We start from the raw sequence: 20,779 nt of genomic DNA, 5'->3' as shown, positions 1-20,779 counted from the left end.
ATTTTTTTTTATTTGCGACACAACTGCTTCAGTTTTTTTTTGTCTAATTAAGTAAAATCTTTTACAAATAATGTTTTTTCCCCTATTTAATTTTAAAAATGATATGTTTTGGTTAAAAATATTTCAACACTGAAGAGGTGCTCAAATAGCCAATGGAATGTCATTGCCTCTCATCTTCTCAATTTAATATGCATGATTATAAGCTCAGAAATGTTCCAACTTTACTTCCAAATCTAAACTACGATGATGAAAACAATCAAAGTTAGATTTAAGTGTTTGCCGGCTCATTAAAAGTCTGATCTTTGCTACTGAAATTTGACTGAAGTCATTAAAAGTGCACAAAATGTATAAAGTATACAAAGCTTTTTTCCATTCATTTCTAATCAACATAAAACAGCCTCATGTTTCAAAATATAAAAAAAGCCAGAAAACCGAAGCAGCAAATATCAACACATTCCAGAATGTTGAGACAACTGAGAGAGATGATCTGGGGCCTGTTTCACAAAGGAGGTTAAGTGTAAACTCTGAGTTCATAAACCCGGAAATCAGGGAAACCCTGGGTTTTCCGTTTCAGAATCGGAGGTTTGTCAAACCAGAGAAAGCAGAGTAAGTCAAACCCGTTTCTGAAAGAGAGTTAACTTTTACTCGGAGTCAGTATCCATGGTTACTTATGCTGTGAACCTAACCTGGTCGGGAGCAGGTTTTATTCTCCAAACTCGAAGTTTTTGCCGGTCCCCTCCCCTTTTTAAAGACGAAGCACTATATTTCGCTTCAACCTTCATTGCCCACATTTCCGTCACGCGATCTAAGTGACAAGAATGGCTTGTCCTTTTTTGGAGGACCCAATAGACGAGGAGGCTGCATTAATTCGTAGAGAATTACATTTACGTCGTACGAGGATTTTGAGACCTCGACTCGATGTTTTGTCATTTCCCCATACGTTTTTGTTTGAGCGTTACCGTTTTTCGTTGCAGTCAATTACATATACAAAATGAAAACAACATTAGGTCTTGCTATGTAGATGTTTCATATGTCAAATATTGTCAACAAAGCCTACATCCATGACATGCTCACATTTGACCTGATTGAATTATGTTTTTATACTTCATTTTTAGCTGCTGCCATGTTTCTTTTAATTCCTGCAGGATTGCATCTACATGAAAATGAAATCAGGGACATTGAATTAGATTAATGTAACAATTACTTTTTGGAAACACAATTTTCTAGCACTGCTTACTTTCTTAATCCCATATAAACCTATACCACTTGATCAATACAGGGGTAGTGTTGCAGCGTGTGTGTGCTGAGCGGGGTGCAATCCACGAGAGACAAGGGGAGGGGCGATTGCAGGTGCAGAGGGGGGGGGGGGGGGGGGGTGAGCACGGATGAGGAGGACGGAGAAGGTGTCATTCCCAGAATAACTGTTTTGGAGTCATTCTTATTCCGCTCTGGAGGTTGAGGGTTTCCAACGGGAAGTGAACCCCGAAGGAGAATTCCCTTCAGCCCTGAAGGAAATCTCCCCTGCGCTTTTGACCACGCACGGTCGGAAAGACGAGAGAAAAGAAGGAAGTCTTTGCGCAGCGAAAGGTTCAACAGTAGACAAAAGTTCACTTTTAAAAACACAATTGCATGTATTAATATTAAAATGACCAACGTTTGCTAGAGGGGAAGGTTAACAAAAAAGTCCTCTAAACATTACCGACGTTAAATGCATTTTCCCCCAGATTGGTTCTGTACACTATGCAGCATTTCATGCATTTACACCAGGAATAACACTTCAAAAGTACACCTAAATATCACCATTTTTTATTTCACACCTTACGCTATTTAAAAAGTTATTACAGTCAATATTTATAACAATGATTTAAATGCAAACTTAGGCATTAACTTGAGCAGCTATGTTTTCCCAAGCTAACTGTCTCTGTTTTGCAGATGCAGCGGTGTTGCTTTTCTTCTGGAATATGTTCTCATATTCACTGCAACTCTGCAGCAGCACGTCAAGTTCAGCTGGCGAAAAATACGCAGACCTCTTTGTTTTCACGGTTGCCATGGTGACTCGTAATATCTGCGCTCCATTGATAATGGCTTCTTATAGACGCGGTGCGCACGCTCACCTCCGAATCAGTCCACTCAGAGTTGATTGATCTAACGCGGATCAGCTGCTCTGAAACTGAAAACTCAGAGTTGTCAATCTCTCGATTGACCAACTCAGAGTTCAGGTTTGACCTCAGAGTTGGTTGAACCTCCTTTGTGAAACAGGCCCCAGGAGGCTGTCAGACAGGTGGTGCCCTTTCATTCTTGACACCAGCCTCCACCCCCCCCCCCCCCCCCCCCCCCCATCCATCAGATAAGGGTGGTGTCTCCTTAGAGAGGCCACAGCAGGTTGCTTTGAGGAAACCTCAAACCACGCTCACTTTCTGCTGCATGCTGCCATAGAAAAACAATTCAACAGTTTTTGTACGACTGTTTTTCGCCGTGTCTACTTACCACAGTGACTGAGGAGGCCTCAAGGTCGTACAAAAACCCAGCAGGCTGGCTTTGTTTTGGGTGGGGATGGCCTCATAGGAGGAGTGGGTGCACAATCACTTCCATTGTCTTTGCACTGAAAACAAATCTATTTTCTTAATCCTGAGTGAAATTTAAAAATTCGTCTGAACGGAAAATTAGAAACAAATCACCAGCAATGTCAATTAACAGCAAAGAAAGAAAAGAAAGCAGCTGGAGAAGCACAGAAACAAAAGGCATGGGTTCTCCAGTCATTGTTGCAGTTGGAAACCTGGAAGCAGACAAGCTTACAAACACATTGGAACATTTAGACTTATGGCCTTCAGCAAACCCCTTAATACTATGAGCTTCTACAGTTGTTCTGGCATCAAATGTTCTGCTCTTTCAGGAAATTCCTGTTTTTTCTTTTGTTTCTTTTACCTTATTTCATGTTTTAAAAAGGAAATAAAAGGTTAAATGCTCACTAAAAAGTGTCCAACACTTGTTATCGCAAATTTCTAATCAACCAATCACATGGCAGCAACTGAATGCATTTAAGCATGTAGACATGGTCAAGATGATCTGCTGGAGTTCAAACCGAGCATCAGAATGAGGAAGAAAAAATGCACAGATTAGATCTATAATGTTTCATTTTACTGTCAAAAATACACCTCAATGGGTTGAAATGGAATCCCAGGATCTAAAGCTGCCTCTCCCATTATTTCTTAACTCAAACACCTCAAAAAAGCTGCGCAAAGAGACAAAGAACCCAATTCTTAAACACATGATACAAATATGGTTCAGAGTTTTAAATTAAAAAAATTAAATTAAAAAGAATTAAAAAATAAATATACCGAAGAGGATTAGTACCGAAGAGGATTAAAGTCAGAATTCTGACTTTAAAGTCAGAATTGTCTATGACCTTTTTTTTAATTTCTCCATGGCCCTAATCCTCTTCCGTATAAATATGAGTTGAGCAAAACACATTTTTTTTAACTTGTCCTGTCCAACAGCTGGGCAGGCAGATGAGAGCTGAGGGCCTCTTGTGTTGGACATATTTTACTTTAACAAGAGGGGTTATTAATCTTCAGACAAACCAAAGGTATGACTGAATAAACCCCTTTTGTGTAAGGATTCAATGGTTTGGTTTTTTTTGTCATGTTTTTGGTTTCCTTGTCAGTCACACCAGTTTCTGGTTCATGATCCACAGCTGTCTTCAGTTCACTTAATTACCCTCAGCCTATTTAAGTGTCTTGGTTTCTGTTCATCCTTGTCAGGTCATCTGCTCTGTTTTGTCACAGGTTTTTTTCCCCTCATAGTTTTGTCATGTTTCAGTTTGCTAATTAAATGTTTTAGTTCCTGTCATCAAGCTTGGTCTCCTGCATTTGGGTCCTCCACCACCAGTTCGTGACACTTTTGTAATTGAGGCCAAAGTTTATTAATTTCAACCATGTTTAAAAATCTTTGGTGTTGGACCGGACGGAAAAGGAAAGAAGGGAAGAAGAGGGAGGGATGTTAGGGGGGGGGGGTTAAGAGGGTAATAATAGGAGTTGGGGGGGGGGGGGGGACCATGAAGTAGCAGAGAGCAGCAAGTTTACTGGTTGTTTATCACTACGGTACGGTTCAAATGTAGTACAAAAAGAGCGGGGCCTGTCCACACACACTCAAATGTTATAAACACACTTGCTAGCTGCAAAAATGTCCACATGTCAACATGTACACAAAACCGATAGTGTTCACACACGCATACTTATGCCTTCAAACCAACTAGTGAGAAATATTTTATTCATTCAATCATGCAAACTATTAGTGCAAAGGTGAGCTAACACCTTTGCTCAGGTGAGTGTTTATGTTCTTCTAAAATGGACGGTGGAATGTGAAAAGGAGGGAGAGTGCCCAGCCATCCCCACACCAAGACCCCTGCCGCCGCAGCAGCGGCAGCCGGAACCCCCCAACGCCACACGGCAGCAGGCAGAGAACAACCGCCCCCCGGGTGACCACATCCACCACCCAGGCAAGGGCCAGCAGGACCGCTGCGAGGCCCCCAGAGCCAGAGAACAGGGAGGCACGGGCCCCGGCCGGTTGGCTGCCTCGGTCCCGTCGAGGCCTGACCAGAGCTCTTCTAGGGCCGGCGCTTGGGGGTGGGGGCCTGGACTCGCTCCGGGGGGGCGGCGCTTTCTGGCTCCTCTCTCACTGTGTGGGGTGGGTGGTGCTGGGCCTGGGGTGTCGGCGCCTCCGGGGATGGGGCCCCTGGGCTGGGGGGTGGGCTGTTTGACCACCGGGGGACAGTCTACCAGCTGTCCCCAACTTACCCCCTTCCTCATATAACCTCATATTAGGGTGAGGTGGTGGGGGGTTTAGCCTGCAATGCCCCTTGGGGGGGAGAGCTACTTGGCAGTGGTCCCCCTCCCATGGTTGCCGTATGGAGTGGGACCCCCCTCTTTCGGCTTTATTTGCACCTTAAACATGTAGGGCCCTTGGTAGGGGGGGGTGCTTGGACATCACTGCTAGCAAGCAGCAGATGTCCTCCTAGCACCCTACCCGCCAATTTTAACCGCACCTTAGACATTTAGGGCCCCTTGGCCAATTTTAACTGCACCCCCCTAAGTACACACACCCCTCCCCCCTCAAAATATACATTCCAACATAAACACACACACATGCACACACCCTCACTAACACACATACACGCACACACATTTTGCAAGGAAGGTGGGACCTGGGACCATCTGTCCCCTACCCCTTCCCTGGTGGGGGGTAGGGGGCCATTGGCAACGGCGGCCGTCTCCCCTGGGTGCCGGTTTCCTGGGCACGGCGGTGCTCTCTCTGCGCGTGGGGGGGGGGGGTCACATTACGCCTGAGCCGGGGGTGTCCGTGTCCCTGGGGGGGTGGGTTCTGGTCCTTGCCCCTGAGCGCTGGGCCCTGCCAAATTTCCAACAGTGGCCGAGCCTGGTCGGGCCATGTTTACAACATCCCTTGTGGGCCCCCCTTGTCCCCGGGGTGCTCCCCTTCTGGGCGGGGACGGCTGGCCCCTGCCTTGCTCCTCCCTGGACCAACCGTGGGCCGGGTGGGTGGCCGCCTGGGTCTCCCTTGGGGGGTCCTGGCTCGTACCTGGGGTTGGGGCGGGGGGATACCCAGAACTCCTGGGTGGTGGTGGGGTGCTCATCTGGGGCTGTGGGCACCCTTCTCGGGTGGGCCCCTGCGTTGGGCTGTCCCGGCGGGGCGGGATAGTTTTTTCTTATTAAGTATGTTTCCAAAAATACATAACTACAACAAAGGTGAGAGGGCGTTTATAAATCTCAGCTTGATTCATGCAAAAATGTGTATTGCCAAACGCTGGAAAAACACTCACAATCCAAGCATAAACCAATGGTTCCAACACATGCTGTCAGGGGTCCCTTTAGAAAGAATTACATATATTTTGAAAGACAAAGTAGAAGAATATATGGCAACCTTTCATACACTTTGTAAAGAATATGGGTCCTCTGGAATAGTTTGTTGATTGTTAATTTTAGATGGTACAACAGACCTCGGTTTTTTATTTTTTATTTATTCTTCTTTTTTTTTTCTTCTCTCTTAATTTCAAGCGTGTTAAGTTTACATTCTTCATTTTGTCAGTGTCTAAGGAGAGGCACTCTTGTTCTTGCGGTGGGGAGGGGGGAGTGTTAAAATAAGACTGTGAATAACAGAAACCATTACCTAAAAACTGTTGATAAAGTTGCAATTTTTGTAATGGCTGACTCGAGTGAAATTTAAAATTGTAAATTGTGTTTCTGAATTTTATTTTTATGGCTTTGAAAAATTCAATAAAAAGAATGTGGCAAAAAAAGAATTAGGAAGAAAAATGATTGAAGTGACTTTGAATGTGGTTGTTGGTGCCAGACAGGCTGGTCTGAGTATTTCAGAAACTGTGGATCTACACGGATTTTCACCCACAACCATCGCTAAAGTTTGCAAAAAGACAAAATATCCAGTGAGCTGCAGTTCTATGGTCAAAAACGCCTTGTTGACACCAGAGGTCAGAGGAAAATGACCAGACTGCTTCCAGCTGATAGAAGACAACAGGAACTCAAAGAACCACTGGTTACAACCGAGGTCTGCAGAAGAGCAGACCTCGGTTGTAACCAGTGGTTCTATATTACTTAGTAATATAGTACCAAAACTCTTCATAATCATGGACAGAATTTCTACACACAGCCAGGGTTTGGAGAAGGTTTGCTTTGGGGACCACAGGATTTCCTCTCTGCTCTTTGTAGACGATGTTGTCTTGTTGGCTTCATCCAGCCAGGACCTCCAGGCTTTCACTGGAGCTGTTTGCAGCCGAGTGTGAAGCGACTGGAATGAAGATCAGCACCGCTAAGTCCAATGCCATAGTTCTTGACCGGACAAAGGTAGTTTGTCCTCTGTGGGTGAGTGGAGTGCTCCTGCCCCATGTGGGAAGTTTTAATATCTTGGGATCTTGTTCATGAGTGAGGGAAGACCGGAGCGTGAGATCGACAGGCAAATTGGCATCAGCTGTAATGCAGTTGCGGTTTGTTGTGGTGAAGAGAGAGCTGAGAAAGAAGCTCTCGATTTGTAGCCGCTGCTCCTTCACATCGAGAGGAGCCACCTTGGGGTGCCACTGGATGCCCCCTGGGGGAGGTGTTTCAGGCATGTCCCACCAGGTGGAGCCCCTAGGAAAGACCCAGGACATGCTGGAGAGACTATGTCTCTCGAGCTGACATGGGAACGCCCCGGGATCCCCACAGAGGAGCTGGAGGAAGTGGCTGGGAATCCAGTCCTGGATGAGCAGAAGAAATGGATGGATGGTTTCCACTCTGGCAACTTCACTGATGTATTTGGCCATCAGTGGCTGTGACTGAACGTTCAGCAGGAGCAAACACCATTTTTCGAATGAGGCACAGACATTTCTGTCAAAGGAAAATGTTCCAACTACGCTAACTACGGTTCCTCATGAAGTTTCATTAAGGATTAATTCCTCCACCCTTGAAGATGCTAAAACAGGGTGATCAGCAGGTTTACCTGGAACAGACAGAGATGCATTTATTATAGTCCAGGGATACACTAAAGTGAGATTGGGCCAAAAATCCTGCAGGGTTTGGTTCAGAGGTTTACTGTCTTTCCACAGAATCCACGAGGGAACAGAAAAGCTTTTGTGGAATGGACAAGTTTGTCTGCAATCTGCGTGAAACAAAGACAATAGCTTGTTTGTCTGGAACATGACCTGAACGCTGAATTTTTTTTCAAAGGAGTCTCATCAGGAAGTGGTGATGAAGGATCCAAAACGCAGGAGACCAGTGTTGTGGAGCTTTAAAACAAATACATTTCAATGAGGACAGATCTGAGGAATAGCAAGAAATAACTTAAAGTTCCACTTCATGTTTTTGGTGTTTTTACCAAAACAGATTAACAAAAGATACAAAAACAGATAATCTGACCTGGAAGAATTGAAGACCAGAGACATTGATGGTGATTGACTCAAATGAAGACAGCTGTGGTTTATTGAAACCAGGTTGGACTGTGACTGGGAGCATGAAGAAAATATAACTGAAAAAATAAAAAACAAAAAAAAGGATGCATTCCTCACTCTTGTCATGTTTCAGGGACCCAAAGACCAGTTTCTAACTGGAACAGATCCAACAAGAAACCACATCATCAGATTTAACCCATCATGTCTAAAGGGACGGCCGTGGTGCAGAGGTGTAGTGGTTGACCTTAGATTGTAAGATTGCAGATTTGGTCCCTGCCATGTGTTGAAGAGCTGTGACAGCAGAGCTTCCATCAGTGTGTGAATGTGTGTGGATGATTAGGACTGAGACTGGAAAGCGTTTTGGGCATTCAGCTGGGGTAGAAAAGTGCTATATAAGCATACGCCATATGCCTCAAAGTTTCCATTTGTACTTCAATCTTCTTTTTGGACTAAAAAATCTTCCACTTTCTGGCTTTGGACTTTCTCTGAATTTTCTGTGAAGATAAAAAAATCTCCGAAACAGCCCCTTCTCCCTCTGGTGAGCAGCAGGACTTCAACTGCTTTTGACCTGCCTCATTCTTGTGACAGGATTTGGTTTGTGAGCTGTAGGAAGTCAATGAGATCTGCAGCTTCCTGCTGCTGCGTGTTTTTGTACGAGCGGTTTTCACCGTGTACGGTACCACAATGACTGAACCTGCATTCAGAGCCGTGCAAAAACCTGCAGCTTCATCTGCTTCTCTGCTGGAAACCAGGAATCCTGCAGAGAAAGCAGAAGTCAGGAGCAGCAGCCATTTTTGCAGCAGAATCCTCTGCAGGTCATCCCTGCAGGAAAACTCTCTCCTTTATCTTCATCTTCAGGATTCTGGACTTTGGGTTCTCCTGCTGCAGAAAGCTTTTCAGGCTTCACAGCTGGAAATTCCAGGCATTGCCTCTCCCAGTATGTTCCTAATGTTTCCAGTCCTACGTGGATCTATTTAAAAAGTGTGTGAGCCTTTTTTGTGCTGCTTTCAGGAGGTTTGAGCGGGACGAGGTTTTTGTACGAGGCTGCAGCACTGTGCTGCTCTCACATTTGGAAACCCGATTAAGCTGACCGTCGTTCCTTCAGGTAAGAAAAACCTTTTTCTGATCATCATTTCAGGTTAAACAGCAGCCATCTGCAGATTGTTCTTTTCAGAATTTAGTTTTGTGTTTTAGTCTTAAACATGATGTTTGGTGAAAGGACCAGCTTGTTCCTTGTTGCTTCCAGAGCTAAAGTTTGGAGCAAAACCAAAAATCCTCAGATGTTGTTGGTGTCAGGATGTGGTGCAAAATGTATGCAACCATAATTTCTGTCCGTTCAGACCCTGCAGAAGGTCAGAGTCCTGCAGCGTTTGGATGCAGAGAATGGAAACTGCAGCAGAATTGCAGCGACATTTTCTGTGCGGGAAATATCCAAACCTGTTTTAGTCTGAAGTGAATGATAAAAAAGGAAAGAGTTCAGAGAAAATGAAGTTTTTATAGCTGTAAATCTGGCTTCTGAAATTTGAGAAACTCCTGACAAAAGTCACGCTGCAGAAAGGTAATGAAATGTGGAAGACTTGTCGCTTAACAGTCTTCTTTTGTTGGGACCTACTTTTAGTTTAAAACATAAAAAAAACCATTTATTTGTAATTTATAGCATTGGTACCTTTTTGTAATTTGTCAGTAAAGTCCTTTTCAACGTTTTTCTTTTCTTTAAATTTCTCCTTAATGAGTCAAGAAAACCAAAAGTGAAAACTTACTGATGTTCACCTATTGAGCCAAACATTTGAAACCAGTTTATGAAAACAATAAAAGGTGTTTAGTGTAATAAAATGTGTAAAACGAAATTTTAAAGTTTCTAATCTTCAGAACAGTCATTCATGCAAGTCTAATTACATGAAATTTCGATGTCTGAAAAACAAAATAAAACCTTTGAGATTGTTTTCCTTCCAAACAGAAATGAGTGTTTTTTAGAGCAGCTCTGGCTGTTGGATAGAAACCGTTTTTAGTCTGTTTGTCTGTTATTTTACTGACGGCTTGGTCCTAATCTAATCCCAAAACATTTGATTTTTGATACAGAGTCCTGATCTAAAACGTTTGAAAAACCTAAACATTTTTTTTAAATGTTATAAACATCCATGGTGATCGCTATTTTTATTACCTTCTTTTATTGTTTAACATTTAAAGAAATCACACCTGTGAAGTAGCTTCAATAATCAAGTAAAATGAGTCATGTGAGAAAGTTTGAAAACTGTAGCGTTAGTCCTTTTAGAACTATAAGTCTTTTTGATTAAATATAAAATTGTTTTCATGTAAACATATATAAATGGAAGTGATTTTTCTACAAAAATATTTGTTGCATTTACCGTAGACATTATGGTAGTAATTAGACAAGTAACAAAGTTTGGTGTCTGTAGCTTTGGGATCTTCAGAAGATTTCTGATCCAATAAACATTAAAAGTAGGGACTTTCTCCCATAGTTGTTGTAACATGAAATTTATGAATATTCATGAATTGCTCATATTAATGTTACAATTTATCAGTTCCTGTTTATGAGAGAGTACCGATTTATTTAATCTTTTTTATTTTTTCTAAATCTGTTTTACCGAATGCAGCGTCTCACAGTCCAAAGCAAGAGAGCGCCGTTCTCATTGAGAAAAACAAAAACCTGATCTTTTTTCTGTTAAAATTTTTTTTTGTGGGTCTTTGTTTGCATAAAGACAAAAAGCAAGAGACATTTGCTGTCAGTTTAAAATTTTTATTAAAAGAATTATTGAGCCCTGAAGTCTGAATCTGTGAATATGTTGCTCATTTACCAAACTGTTTTTGTGCGCCTTCTGCTCAAACTAGTGTCATATTCAGCTGCATTTTACAGCACTCGAATGTCACGATCGTTGACGATATGCAGATTTCTATCGGGGCATTTGTTTGAAATAGAAAGCTTGAAATCAGCGCAGATCAAAATAATTGAACAAAATAAATCCTGACAACATCCGATTTTGACAGTCTGAAACTTTGATCGGGCTTGATTTCCAATGATCGGATCGGGACATCCCTAGTGAACTGTGTAGTTACAGCAGCCATGCTGGAGTGTTTTCCTCCACGCCACTGCAGCAGGTGATCCATACTCACTAATGTGGCATGTAAGAAAGCTCTCTGTGGAACACCGATAGAGGGTCACCAGGAATCTCCTGGATACAATGTTCATCGTCAGCATCTTGAAGTAGAGCCTCTGGTGGCCTTTTTCATCAACTCAGAGCAGAGTTTTATTACAGCAAGAAGTGTAAGTGTTCCCAAATATCCACCAAAGGAAACTGGTTTCTGCTGCATTTTAAACAAAACAAAATGAAGTCAGTTCTCAGACTCAGATCTGTTTAGTTCACTTTGTCTGCAATTGTGTTGGTGCTGATCTGGACTGGTTTGTACAGGTTCCAGGACTTAAGTGGTAATTTTCTTTCTCACTTGAATCTATAAGGAAAGTCCAAACGCAACCTGTCCCCAGTTTTTCTGTCTGTGCATCTTTGATCTGACGGAGGATTTATCACACCTCTTTATAGTTCACAGATGTGTGCAAAACCAAAATAAATGTGAGCCACAATCATGACATCACAATAGGAATGATCAAAGTAGCATTTAAAGCCACAGTCACCACTGCCCTCATGGCTGAATATGGGCTGCTATCGGCCGAAAATTAGTAAAATTTGCATAAGGGCTAACTTACCAAGCCATATTTCAAAACAAGTTGTTTTGGAGGATCTGGAAGATGTGCATCCTATAGTGACTGAATACTGATCCACCAAGTAGTGATTTGATTATTTAAAGTATTGGATGGACAGACAGACAGAGAGGTGGGATTTCAAATGGAGGTTTTGGAAATGTTTTGCTCAAATCTGCTCTTCCCTGTGAGGCTCTGTGATTAATTTAATTGATGTTGTTTTTTGGTCTTCTGCAGATAGTTCTGTTATTTCTCCCACCCTGTATATCCTGCGCCCCCAGTTGAGGCCCAACTCCCAAGAAATGCCAACAAGCTCTCATAATCCAGAAGTATGCCTGGCACTTGACTTTCATCCAAAAGGAGGACACATGAAACTGAATGACGACAGGCCTTTGAGCACCGGAAACGCCCCCGTGTCCATCAAGAGCAAAACCTACTTCTTTGCTGGCATCAGTAGTGAGCCCATCAACACCTGTGACTTGAATGGAGTGATCATAGAGGCCAAACGTGGTAAGAAGGCCTCCAGGTTCTCTGGTTTGAAGCTAAATGCTCGCATCAAGGTTGAATTTTACTAAAAACACAGAGTGATCATGAGCTGTGACTTGCAGCATTTTCACCTGAGAAGAGCTGCCATCCATTTAATATAATGTTCTTTGTTCCCAAACAGACAGCGACAATAAGGACGTTAAAGCAGGTGAGTCAGCTGAGCCCAGCAAAGCATTGATAACATACCGACACCTGAACGTGGACAAACACACCCCATGAATCCAAGCATACTTGAACACACCTGAGCTTAACTGTATAGACCTGAACACACCTAACCACACCTCAACACACCCAACCACACCTCAACACACCTCAACAAACCTAAACGTACCTGTTTGCTTTTGATAAACTGGCCCTTGTAACTTAGAGTGAGAGTAAGAATTGAACATGATTCAGAATTCTGACCCTTTGGTAACTCTGACGGTTGTTTTTTCAGTGCCTGTTACAGTCCCAATATCTCCAACACACAAGGTAGAGCCTAAGCTTACATCAAGAAAACCCGATATACCTGTTGCCCCAGGTAAGTCACAAACACCTCTCCATTCAATCTGGTCCAAAAACTTTGAAATAGTTCTGAGAGTTCCCAACTGATCCAAAGCTTTCCAAACCTCGTAAATATGTGAAAAAATGGACCAAACTCTCCCAAACTTCTCCAAAGTTTCTTCAAGTTCCCTCATGTGCCTAAAAAATCTTTAATGTTTGCTTTATTTTCTGATTCCCAGCAGTCGTCCCCATGGAAGATGTTTATCCAAGTAAGTTACCCAACACACCTCAGTGCACCGCATACTGAACACTTTGATGGAAGGATCCAGAATCCATCAGAGGTTCAGGAAAACCTTCAGATCTGACTGACCCGTGTTTGTCTGCTTCCAGAGAGGAGCAAGCTGAACCTGTACACGCTGGTGATGAACGGCGTGCGTGTGCTGCTCACCAAGGCTCTGGCCTTCAGCACCATCCTGACCGTCAGAGCAGTGGTCTTCTGACCCACCCCTCCGTAGAGCCAAGCCAGTCCCCTTGTGTTTTTTACAGCCTCTATTACAGCAATAAAAATTTTTTTTTTTTTTTTTTTCCAGAGTTAAATGGTTATCAGCGTTCTTTCCAGCTGGCAGAAACAATTGTATTCTGCACAAAGACTGTACTCTTGAATACTTGCTTGTTTGCTCATGTTTCTACGCTCTTTTTAACAAAAACATGTTTTATAGACATGCATTTTTTGTCGTGTCTCTGTAAACTCTATATCACAAACCAATGCTTTTAATCCTCTGAGTGTCTTTTTCTGTTTTTTTTTTTTTTTTTTTTTTTTTTCCCGTCATTTAATTTAGCTTCAAGTATAAATAAAGTTTTTCTGCGCTCAGCTTGATTGCTGTGTTTTGTTTTGTGTGTAACCCTTGTGCTATCCTAGGCACTTTAACATTGGGAGTTGGGTCATCTAGACACAAATCATTGAAGAAACAAGGTTCAGCGCACTGTCTAGTGGGTCTAGATGACCCAACTCCCAATGTTAAAGTGCCTAAGATAGCACAAGGGTTAAAGCATTTGTGAATGTTGTTAGAGGTCAGTGTGTAAACATCTGAATTCTCCAACACAAAAGTGGGCGGAGTCTCGATCCTTTTCTGGATTACAATTCTTTTTGTAACCCCCCCCCCCCCCCTAAAATGGTCACCTCGCAGCAATTACATCAGAATACATATTTGTGTTTTTGAATACACAACAGAAAAAGAAGTTGCAGTTTATGACTCTAAACACTTTAGGTAAAATAATACCAACTTAAAAATGAAAAATAACAATCTGTTGGAAGGCAATGAGATTAAAGATTTGGGTACAGCAAAACAATACATTTTCATCATGAAAAAAACTGCAGATGTAGAACAGTCTGCACTGCAGCATCGCTAACCCCCTTGAGAAGCTATGTGACCCTCCTGAAACCCATCTGGTTGTTATGGTAACGATAAACCAACCATGTACATAAAAACATAAAAGCTCTTTTAGTTTACATTTCTGCAAATCCATAAATTGTATTCAGTCATCAGAACATGAATCTTCTGTGTGCTAGTGGGGAATAGTCTGGGATGGATGAAGTGGTCTTCTGATTTAGGAACCAGATCCTGATGTGTTGTCCTGATTGTGAATTACAGCAGATTGTGTCTGTCAGCTTATTGTTGCTGCAGCTGCCGTGTCCTCAACAGCTGCCGAACCTCAGTCGTGGAAAAAACGTCTGTTTCCATCACATTAAATAAGAAGTTCTCCTTCCTCTGGTGACTCTTAGACTCTTTCAGCGTGGAATCCCTCATACTTGCTCAATGTCTGCAGTTCTGTTTCTGCTGGAAACAGATTTTGATTTGAGAGTGGCAACATCAACTTCCTGCTGCTGCGTGTTTTTGTACGAGCAGTTTTCACTGTGTATATTGGGGTACCACAATGACTGAACCTGCATTCAGAGCCGTGCAAAAACCTGCAGCCTCGTCTGCTTCTCTGCTGAAAACCAGGAATCCTGTAGAGAAAGCAGAAGTCAGGAGCAGCAACCATGTTTGCAGCAGAATCCTCTGCAGGTCATCCCTGCAGGAAAACTCTCTCCTTTACCTTCATCTTCAGGATTCTGGACTTTGGGTTCTCCTGCTGCAGAAAGCTTTTCAGGCGTCACAGCTGGGAATTTCAAACATTACCTCTACTAGTTTGTTCCTCGGGTTTCCAGCTCTACATGGTTCTACTAAAAAAGTGTGTGAAGATTTTTTGTGCTACTTTCAGGAGGTTTGAGCGTGACAAGGTTTTTGTACGAGCGGTTTTCACTGTGGGGGGGTATACTACCACAATGACTGAACCTGCATTCAGAGTCGTGCAAAAACCTGCAACTTTGTCTGCTTCTCTGGTGAAAACCAGGAATCCTGTAGAGAAAGCAGAAGTCAGGAGCAGCAACCATGTTTGCAGTAGAATCCTCTGCAGGTCATCCCTGCAGGAAAACTCTCTCCTTTACCTTCATCTTCAGGATTCTGGACTTTGGGTTCTCCTGCTGCAGAAAGCTTCTCTTGCTTCACAGCTGGGAATTTTAAACATTACCTCTCCCAGTTTGTTCCTCAGGTTTCCAGCTCTACATGGATCTATTTAAAAAGTGTGTGAGCCTTTTTTGTGCAACTTTCAGGAGGTTTGAGCGGGACAAGGTTTTTGTACGAGGCTGCAGCACTGTGATTCCTCGCTGGTTTGGAAACCCGATTAAGCTGACCGTCATTCCTGAAGGTAAGAAAAAAACTTTTTTTGATCATCATTTCAGGGAGAACAGAAGTCATCTGCAGAGTTTGTTGCTTTCAGAATCCACTTTTTGTGTTTTAGACTTAAATTTGACTATTAATCGAACAGTATCGTTTATGTATCCAGGGCAAAACGTTAGAGCCAAAACAGAAATGATAAGAGGACGTTGGTGCCAAAATGTTCTGTAACCGCGAGTTCTGTGAATTCCAAATCTGAAGGAGTTCAGGGTCTTGCAGACCAGGATCTGCAGCAGGAATGCAGCTGCTTCTGCTCAGCGGACACTTTCCGTCCGAGGAGAATGAGAAAAGAGAAAACAAATGAAGTTTGATGGCTGTTTGAAAGGCTCTTCCCAAAAGTTTGGGTTACAGATTTGTTTTTTAAGTCAAATGAATAAACAAGCATGTAAATCACATCATAAAAAAATCTTTACAGACATACATTTTAAAAGAGAAGAGAGGCAAAACATCTTGAGTGGATCTTAAAATATGAAAATAAGCTTATTTTGTCTAAACCTGTCTGACGTTTGCTCACTTTGCATTGTTCATATTCTTTAGGAAAATACATGCAGAAGCTGCAGAACATCTCTGTGAAAAGGCAGTAAAATAGATGTTTGTTAGGCCTGTAAACTGCAATGTTGCATGTTTTCAGTGTCGTCATTATGAGTTCAAAAGCTTGGAACCTGGAGCTGGTTCAAAAGTGTGATTTTTAAATATAATGTTTTCATAATTAAATGTTTTAGATTTCTGCAGATGTTGTCATGATGTTCATTCAGGGACTTCAAAAAACAAAAACGAAAAATCACAAAAACGTTTGACAGTTTCTGTACAAACGTTTTTTCTTTTACAATATTAACTTTATTATGTAAAGCACTTTGTGTTACACAAGTGTGAAATGTGCAGCAAATAAAGTTTGATTTGATTTGTACTTGAACATAAGTATTGGCACTTAAATTAAATCTAATCAAAAAAAAAAACAGAAGAAAATAGTAGATATTTAGGAACCAACATTGATTTTTCTAAACTTTTCATATTTGTGTTTGAGTGAATTGTTTGCTCGTAAGATTTCACAGATTCAAAATTTTCGGTCTACATGTTTAAGGTTTAGTTCATATGATCAATTATTTCTCTTTCAGATGCATAAAGGCCTTTATTTCTACCTGCTTTTTTTAAAAATTTATTTTTTAAGGAATAAACTAAAAGTGAGTGGTACTCCTTACAAATCTAAGACAGCCAATTTGTAAAGTAGGGGATTACCGGTACTTTTAAGTAACTGTAACTGTTGTAGTAAAAATATGTTTTTAGAACCACAGCAATGGGGACTTTATTATTTTAAAAGTGAAAATGTAAAAACACATATTTTGCACTACATTTGTAATGTGCTATGGTAACTGTCACAGCTCTGCTGCTTTCCTCCAGAGATCCAATAGATCTGTGAGAAACTTTATTTACAAACAGTTTCAGAAAAAAATTCCCTTTGTGACTAAATCTGCAGAAAATTGACCTTTGGTGCTGATTAAAACCACAGTTCAATAGAAAATGCAGACGTTCTGCTGTCTGAAGCATTTGATGCAGTTGGTGCCACATTATTAAAATTTTTCCAAATCTGTGAACTTCTTTAGCGGTAAAAATATAAATTTTTATTTAACCTGATAAAAAACATGTTTAGATGTTCGAGAATGCAGCAGAAAGTATAAGTAGACTGAAATGAAAGCAATCGTACAAAGATAATAATTCTTCTTTATAAAACTGGGTGCAACAAAATCATGAAATCACATGAAAAAAGACAGAATGTATAAATGATAAATGTATGAGATTTTTGTCCAAAGCCATTTATGGAGGATTTGTGCAAAATTTCAGTAAAATTTGAGTTGAAAAGAGTCTTTAGTTTGTGTTTTTTCTTCATTATGTCTGAAACAAGATGGTGTGTGTTTCTAAATAGAATAGAATAGAATAGAATAGAATAGAATAGAATATCTTTATTTCTATAGGACTTTTCACAGAAAGAATCACAAAGTGCTTTACAGAAAGGCAGCATAGCATCAAAACCAAACACAGAGAAGTAGTACAATCCAATATTAACAAGGCCAACTAAAAGTTATAAACAAAAGTTAAAAACAAGGACTAAAATTAACTAAAAGTTCTTCTGAATAAAACACCTTGTGGATGTTTGCTCCGACATCCAAACCTTCGCTAAGAAACCCCTGAAGAAATGAACTACAATCAGGTTGGGAAAGTTTGGGCGAATTCAGAAGAATCAGGTGAGACAAGAGAGTTAAGAGTGTTGAAAAAAATCTTAGGATTTTTCCTAGTGATAGAAATAAACTTACAAAAGAAAGCTAAACTGGCTTGTCTTATATTTCATTCAGAGGAAAGATCGGGTCCTTACGGTGCATCCTGTGCACTTCCAAATGAGTTGATTTCCATAAACACTCCACTTTGCAGCAAAGCCTTCTAGAACAATTTCTTCATGTATCCATGGAAAAGACATTTTACAAGAGACAATTTTCATTCTGACAGGAGCAACCGTGTTCAAAGGGAGCTCTAGTAAAGGATTGCATGAAAGAATCAACATTGAATCATTTTTTAAAAGACTTCATGTCAAATCGGTCCATTAAACCATCAGAAACATTCTGACCTTGTAAATGACGGTGAGGCACCAGAGGGTCCAGCTGTGATCACATGACTGTCTTTCACACAAAGTTGATCAATATTTAGACCTAAAGAAACGACCAGATCCAAAGTATGGCCTTTTTCATGAGTGGGACCCTTGACATGCTGAAGAAAATTAAACAACTCGGTAAAAAAATAACACTTTTGATGCAAAAGCAGAAGAATTATCAATGTGAATATTGAAATCGCCCACTAAAAACACTAAATCAAGTTCAATAATAGTAAAATAAAAACTAAGCAAACTCATTTGAGAAGTTTGAGGCAGGGCCAGGAGGACGGAAAATCACAATACCATTTTAACCCTTGTGCTATCTTAGATGACCACACCCTTACATTGACGTGTTCTCCCTACCATGACAAAGGTGGATAAAGGTGGAAAGATTTCATGTAATCCATGGACACCAGTGAAGATCACAAATCATTGAAGAAAATAGGTTCAGCGCATTGTCTAGTGGGTCTAGATGACCCAACTCCCAATGTTAAAGTGCCTAGGATGCCACAAAGGTTAACAGTAGGTTAGATCCAACCTTGAGGATTTGGAGTTTAAATGAACTAAGAGTCAAAGTTCAGTTTTGTGCTGGGCAAAAGGACTCAATGGATGAAAGCCAACCCATCCCCACCCTGTCCATATTAGCGGAGGTTATCGTTAACATTGAACACAAATGTTTGTAAATCTGAAGACATACTGACCCCTCCACCTCTCTCCTTTATTAACATGGATGTTTTTTTGTCTTTCTTTTCATTTCTCACATCGTTCCCAAGGGAAACCACAGCTGTTTGCAATTAGTCCTTTGGATCCTCCCATTTCCTTGTTAAAGACAAGTGAGGACTACCCGGACGTCTGCTTGGCTTCTAATTTACCACCCAGTGCAGGAATGCTGTCTATGAATTTGTGCGGAGGGCGAGTCAGCCATAATATCACCGGCACCATTTCCTCCCACAACAAGAGCTACCACTTTGCCTTCAGCAGCCGAAGCATGGACTTCTGTGAGGCGGATGGCACCTACAGCCACTACAGGAACGGTGAGAGAACCCGCCTCCCAAAGTAAACCATTTTATTTGATGTTTGTGTGACCGCCGACTTCTCTGTTTCCACACAGTGGATGTCTGCGAGAAAGTTCATCCAGGTGAGTCACCTGACCAAACACCTGAACACATCTGAACACACTCCAAAATACAACCATCTGAATGCACATTTCTGTTTCCTCTGGACTTTGCTTTAGTTTAGAACGGTGTAACCCTCTCTTCCAGGTAACGCATCGGTGAACTCCTACCTGCTGATCATGAATGCAGTGCGTGTGGCGCTCACCAAGGTGCTGGCCTTCACCACTCTCCTGACCATCAAAGCCCTGGTTCACTGATGCTTCTCTATGGTGTAGAGGCTGAGCGGTCGCCCTCTGATCACAGGGATCACTCATTGCCCCCGGTGGTTATAGGTTGGCCTCTATTGGTGTGTAAATGTGTGTGAATGGGACTGTGACTGTACAGCACTTTTGGGCTTAATGAAGGTAGAAAAGTGCAACAGAAGTACACACCATTTACCATCTCCTTCCTGTCAACAGAACATTTAACAGGGGCTTTTTTTTAATACAGGGATAATGTTTTTTCTTAAATGTTTTCAGAAAATGTTTCTTATTTTGTTGATTTTGTTTGATTTGTTGTATGAGTCTTTGCATCAATGTTTTGTAGCTGCTGCATGTTTTTGTGTTTTATTCTAACAGTACTAAATATTAATAATAAAGAACTTTTAAACAGATTTTAATTGTTGTGTTTTTGTTTTTGCAGAAAACTGAGAGTAAGAACAGGAAGCTCTGCCTCAGAGTCAGACTCCTGCATGTGTGTGTTTGAGTATAAATGTGTGTTTGCACGTGAGTTTGCACGTGTGCAATGAGTTGCAACAGTTTGATCAGTTGAAACCACACGCTAACAGACGCTGCAGATCCAGATCTGTACAGGAAGCTTTGGGTTTCTTCTCTCTCTTCAGCGGGGTTATAGCCCCTCCCACTTTAGTCCCCCTCCTGCAAGTTTTCTTGTCACATTTGCAGCCTTAGACATTTTCCTGAAAACAACAAAACCGTTGCACTTGTTTGCTATACTTCCCGCTCTAATTTTTTCCTTCATTTTTAGGCTCAGTTTTAATTCATCAAGCAAAACACGTTTCAGGACAGACAAAAGGTTAATAGCAGTCTGGGGCCTTTTTGAGCTGTTATTCTACTTAAAAATGTACTCGATTCATTTATATTTACAATGTTTTTTGTGGCATTGCTTGACATTCACCTTTCAGCACAACCCCAGTTTATTTATATGTTTAATATTTTTACACAATAATTCCACGATGAACCTGAAACTGTCCAAAAAACTGAATTCCGAGCGCTATCTTTGGTCATGTTTTAACTGCAGCTATCACACAAAAATTGTGATTAAACAGTTTAGAACAAAGGATGAAACTAAAAATATATAAAGCTACAAACAAAGCAAAAACAAGGTAAAAAATGTCTAAAAAAAACAGACAAAGCTCCACTAAATTACATTTAAGGATTTATTCCAAGGGTTATCACAACTATGTGCCATAACTCTTATGTTAGTTTTAAATCAAACATTTCAAAACTACAAACTTTTTGAAACCTAATTGGGGGTTTGGTTTCATTCCTG

At 41.3% G+C, this 20,779-nt stretch overlaps 2 protein-coding genes across 10 annotated transcripts; both read left to right on the top strand.

Annotated features, from left to right (window-relative positions):
• Window positions 1-8,055: 8,055 nt before the first annotated feature.
• Window positions 8,056-13,569, top strand: trdc (T-cell receptor delta constant). Of its 9 annotated transcripts, none has more exons than XM_078934669.1 (8): window positions 8,066-8,184; window positions 8,813-8,891; window positions 8,966-9,059; window positions 11,907-12,179; window positions 12,337-12,363; window positions 12,652-12,735; window positions 12,938-12,967; window positions 13,089-13,569. In XM_078934669.1, the coding sequence occupies exons 4-8, from the start codon at window positions 11,972-11,974 to the stop codon at window positions 13,196-13,198; spliced, it is 459 nt and encodes a 152-aa protein (XP_078790795.1). In that variant the 5' UTR covers window positions 8,066-8,184; window positions 8,813-8,891; window positions 8,966-9,059; window positions 11,907-11,971; the 3' UTR covers window positions 13,199-13,569. The 9 variants fall into 9 exon arrangements, with proteins under 9 accessions (XP_078790802.1, XP_078790800.1, XP_078790797.1 ...); XM_078934668.1 differs by having other exon boundaries at window positions 8,076-8,206; XM_078934670.1 differs by lacking the exon at window positions 8,066-8,184 and adding an exon at window positions 8,335-8,492.
• A 1,463-nt stretch (window positions 13,570-15,032) lies between these two features.
• Window positions 15,033-19,883, top strand: LOC144986747 (uncharacterized). Its single transcript, XM_078934667.1, has 4 exons — window positions 15,033-15,446; window positions 18,890-19,150; window positions 19,228-19,254; window positions 19,379-19,883. Exons 1-4 carry the CDS (start codon window positions 15,305-15,307, stop codon window positions 19,486-19,488), a joined length of 540 nt encoding a protein of 179 aa, XP_078790793.1. The 5' UTR covers window positions 15,033-15,304; the 3' UTR covers window positions 19,489-19,883.
• The last annotated feature ends 896 nt before the right edge of the window (window positions 19,884-20,779 follow it).

This window comes from Oryzias latipes, chromosome 17, assembly GCF_053564925.1.
Source record: "Oryzias latipes strain Hd-rR chromosome 17, Olatipes_Hd-rR_3.1".
Lineage (NCBI taxonomy): Eukaryota > Metazoa > Chordata > Actinopteri > Beloniformes > Adrianichthyidae > Oryzias > Oryzias latipes.
This window is presented reverse-complemented; position numbering and strand designations above follow the sequence as displayed.

Bases quoted from the DNA above. Each gene is read 5' to 3' on its own strand.
- trdc (XM_078934671.1), top strand. From the start codon at position 11,972: ATGCCAACAAGCTCTCATAATCCAGAAGTATGCCTGGCACTTGACTTT. The intron at 12,180-12,336 runs GTAAGAAGGCCT...GTTCCCAAACAG, and splicing joins GATCATAGAGGCCAAACGTG to ACAGCGACAATAAGGACGTT. The intron at 12,364-12,651 runs GTGAGTCAGCTG...TTGTTTTTTCAG, and splicing joins CAATAAGGACGTTAAAGCAG to TGCCTGTTACAGTCCCAATA.
- LOC144986747 (XM_078934667.1), top strand. From the start codon at position 15,305: ATGGATCTATTTAAAAAGTGTGTGAGCCTTTTTTGTGCAACTTTCAGG. The intron at 15,447-18,889 runs GTAAGAAAAAAA...ATCGTTCCCAAG, and splicing joins GCTGACCGTCATTCCTGAAG to GGAAACCACAGCTGTTTGCA. The intron at 19,151-19,227 runs GTGAGAGAACCC...GTTTCCACACAG, and splicing joins CTACAGCCACTACAGGAACG to TGGATGTCTGCGAGAAAGTT.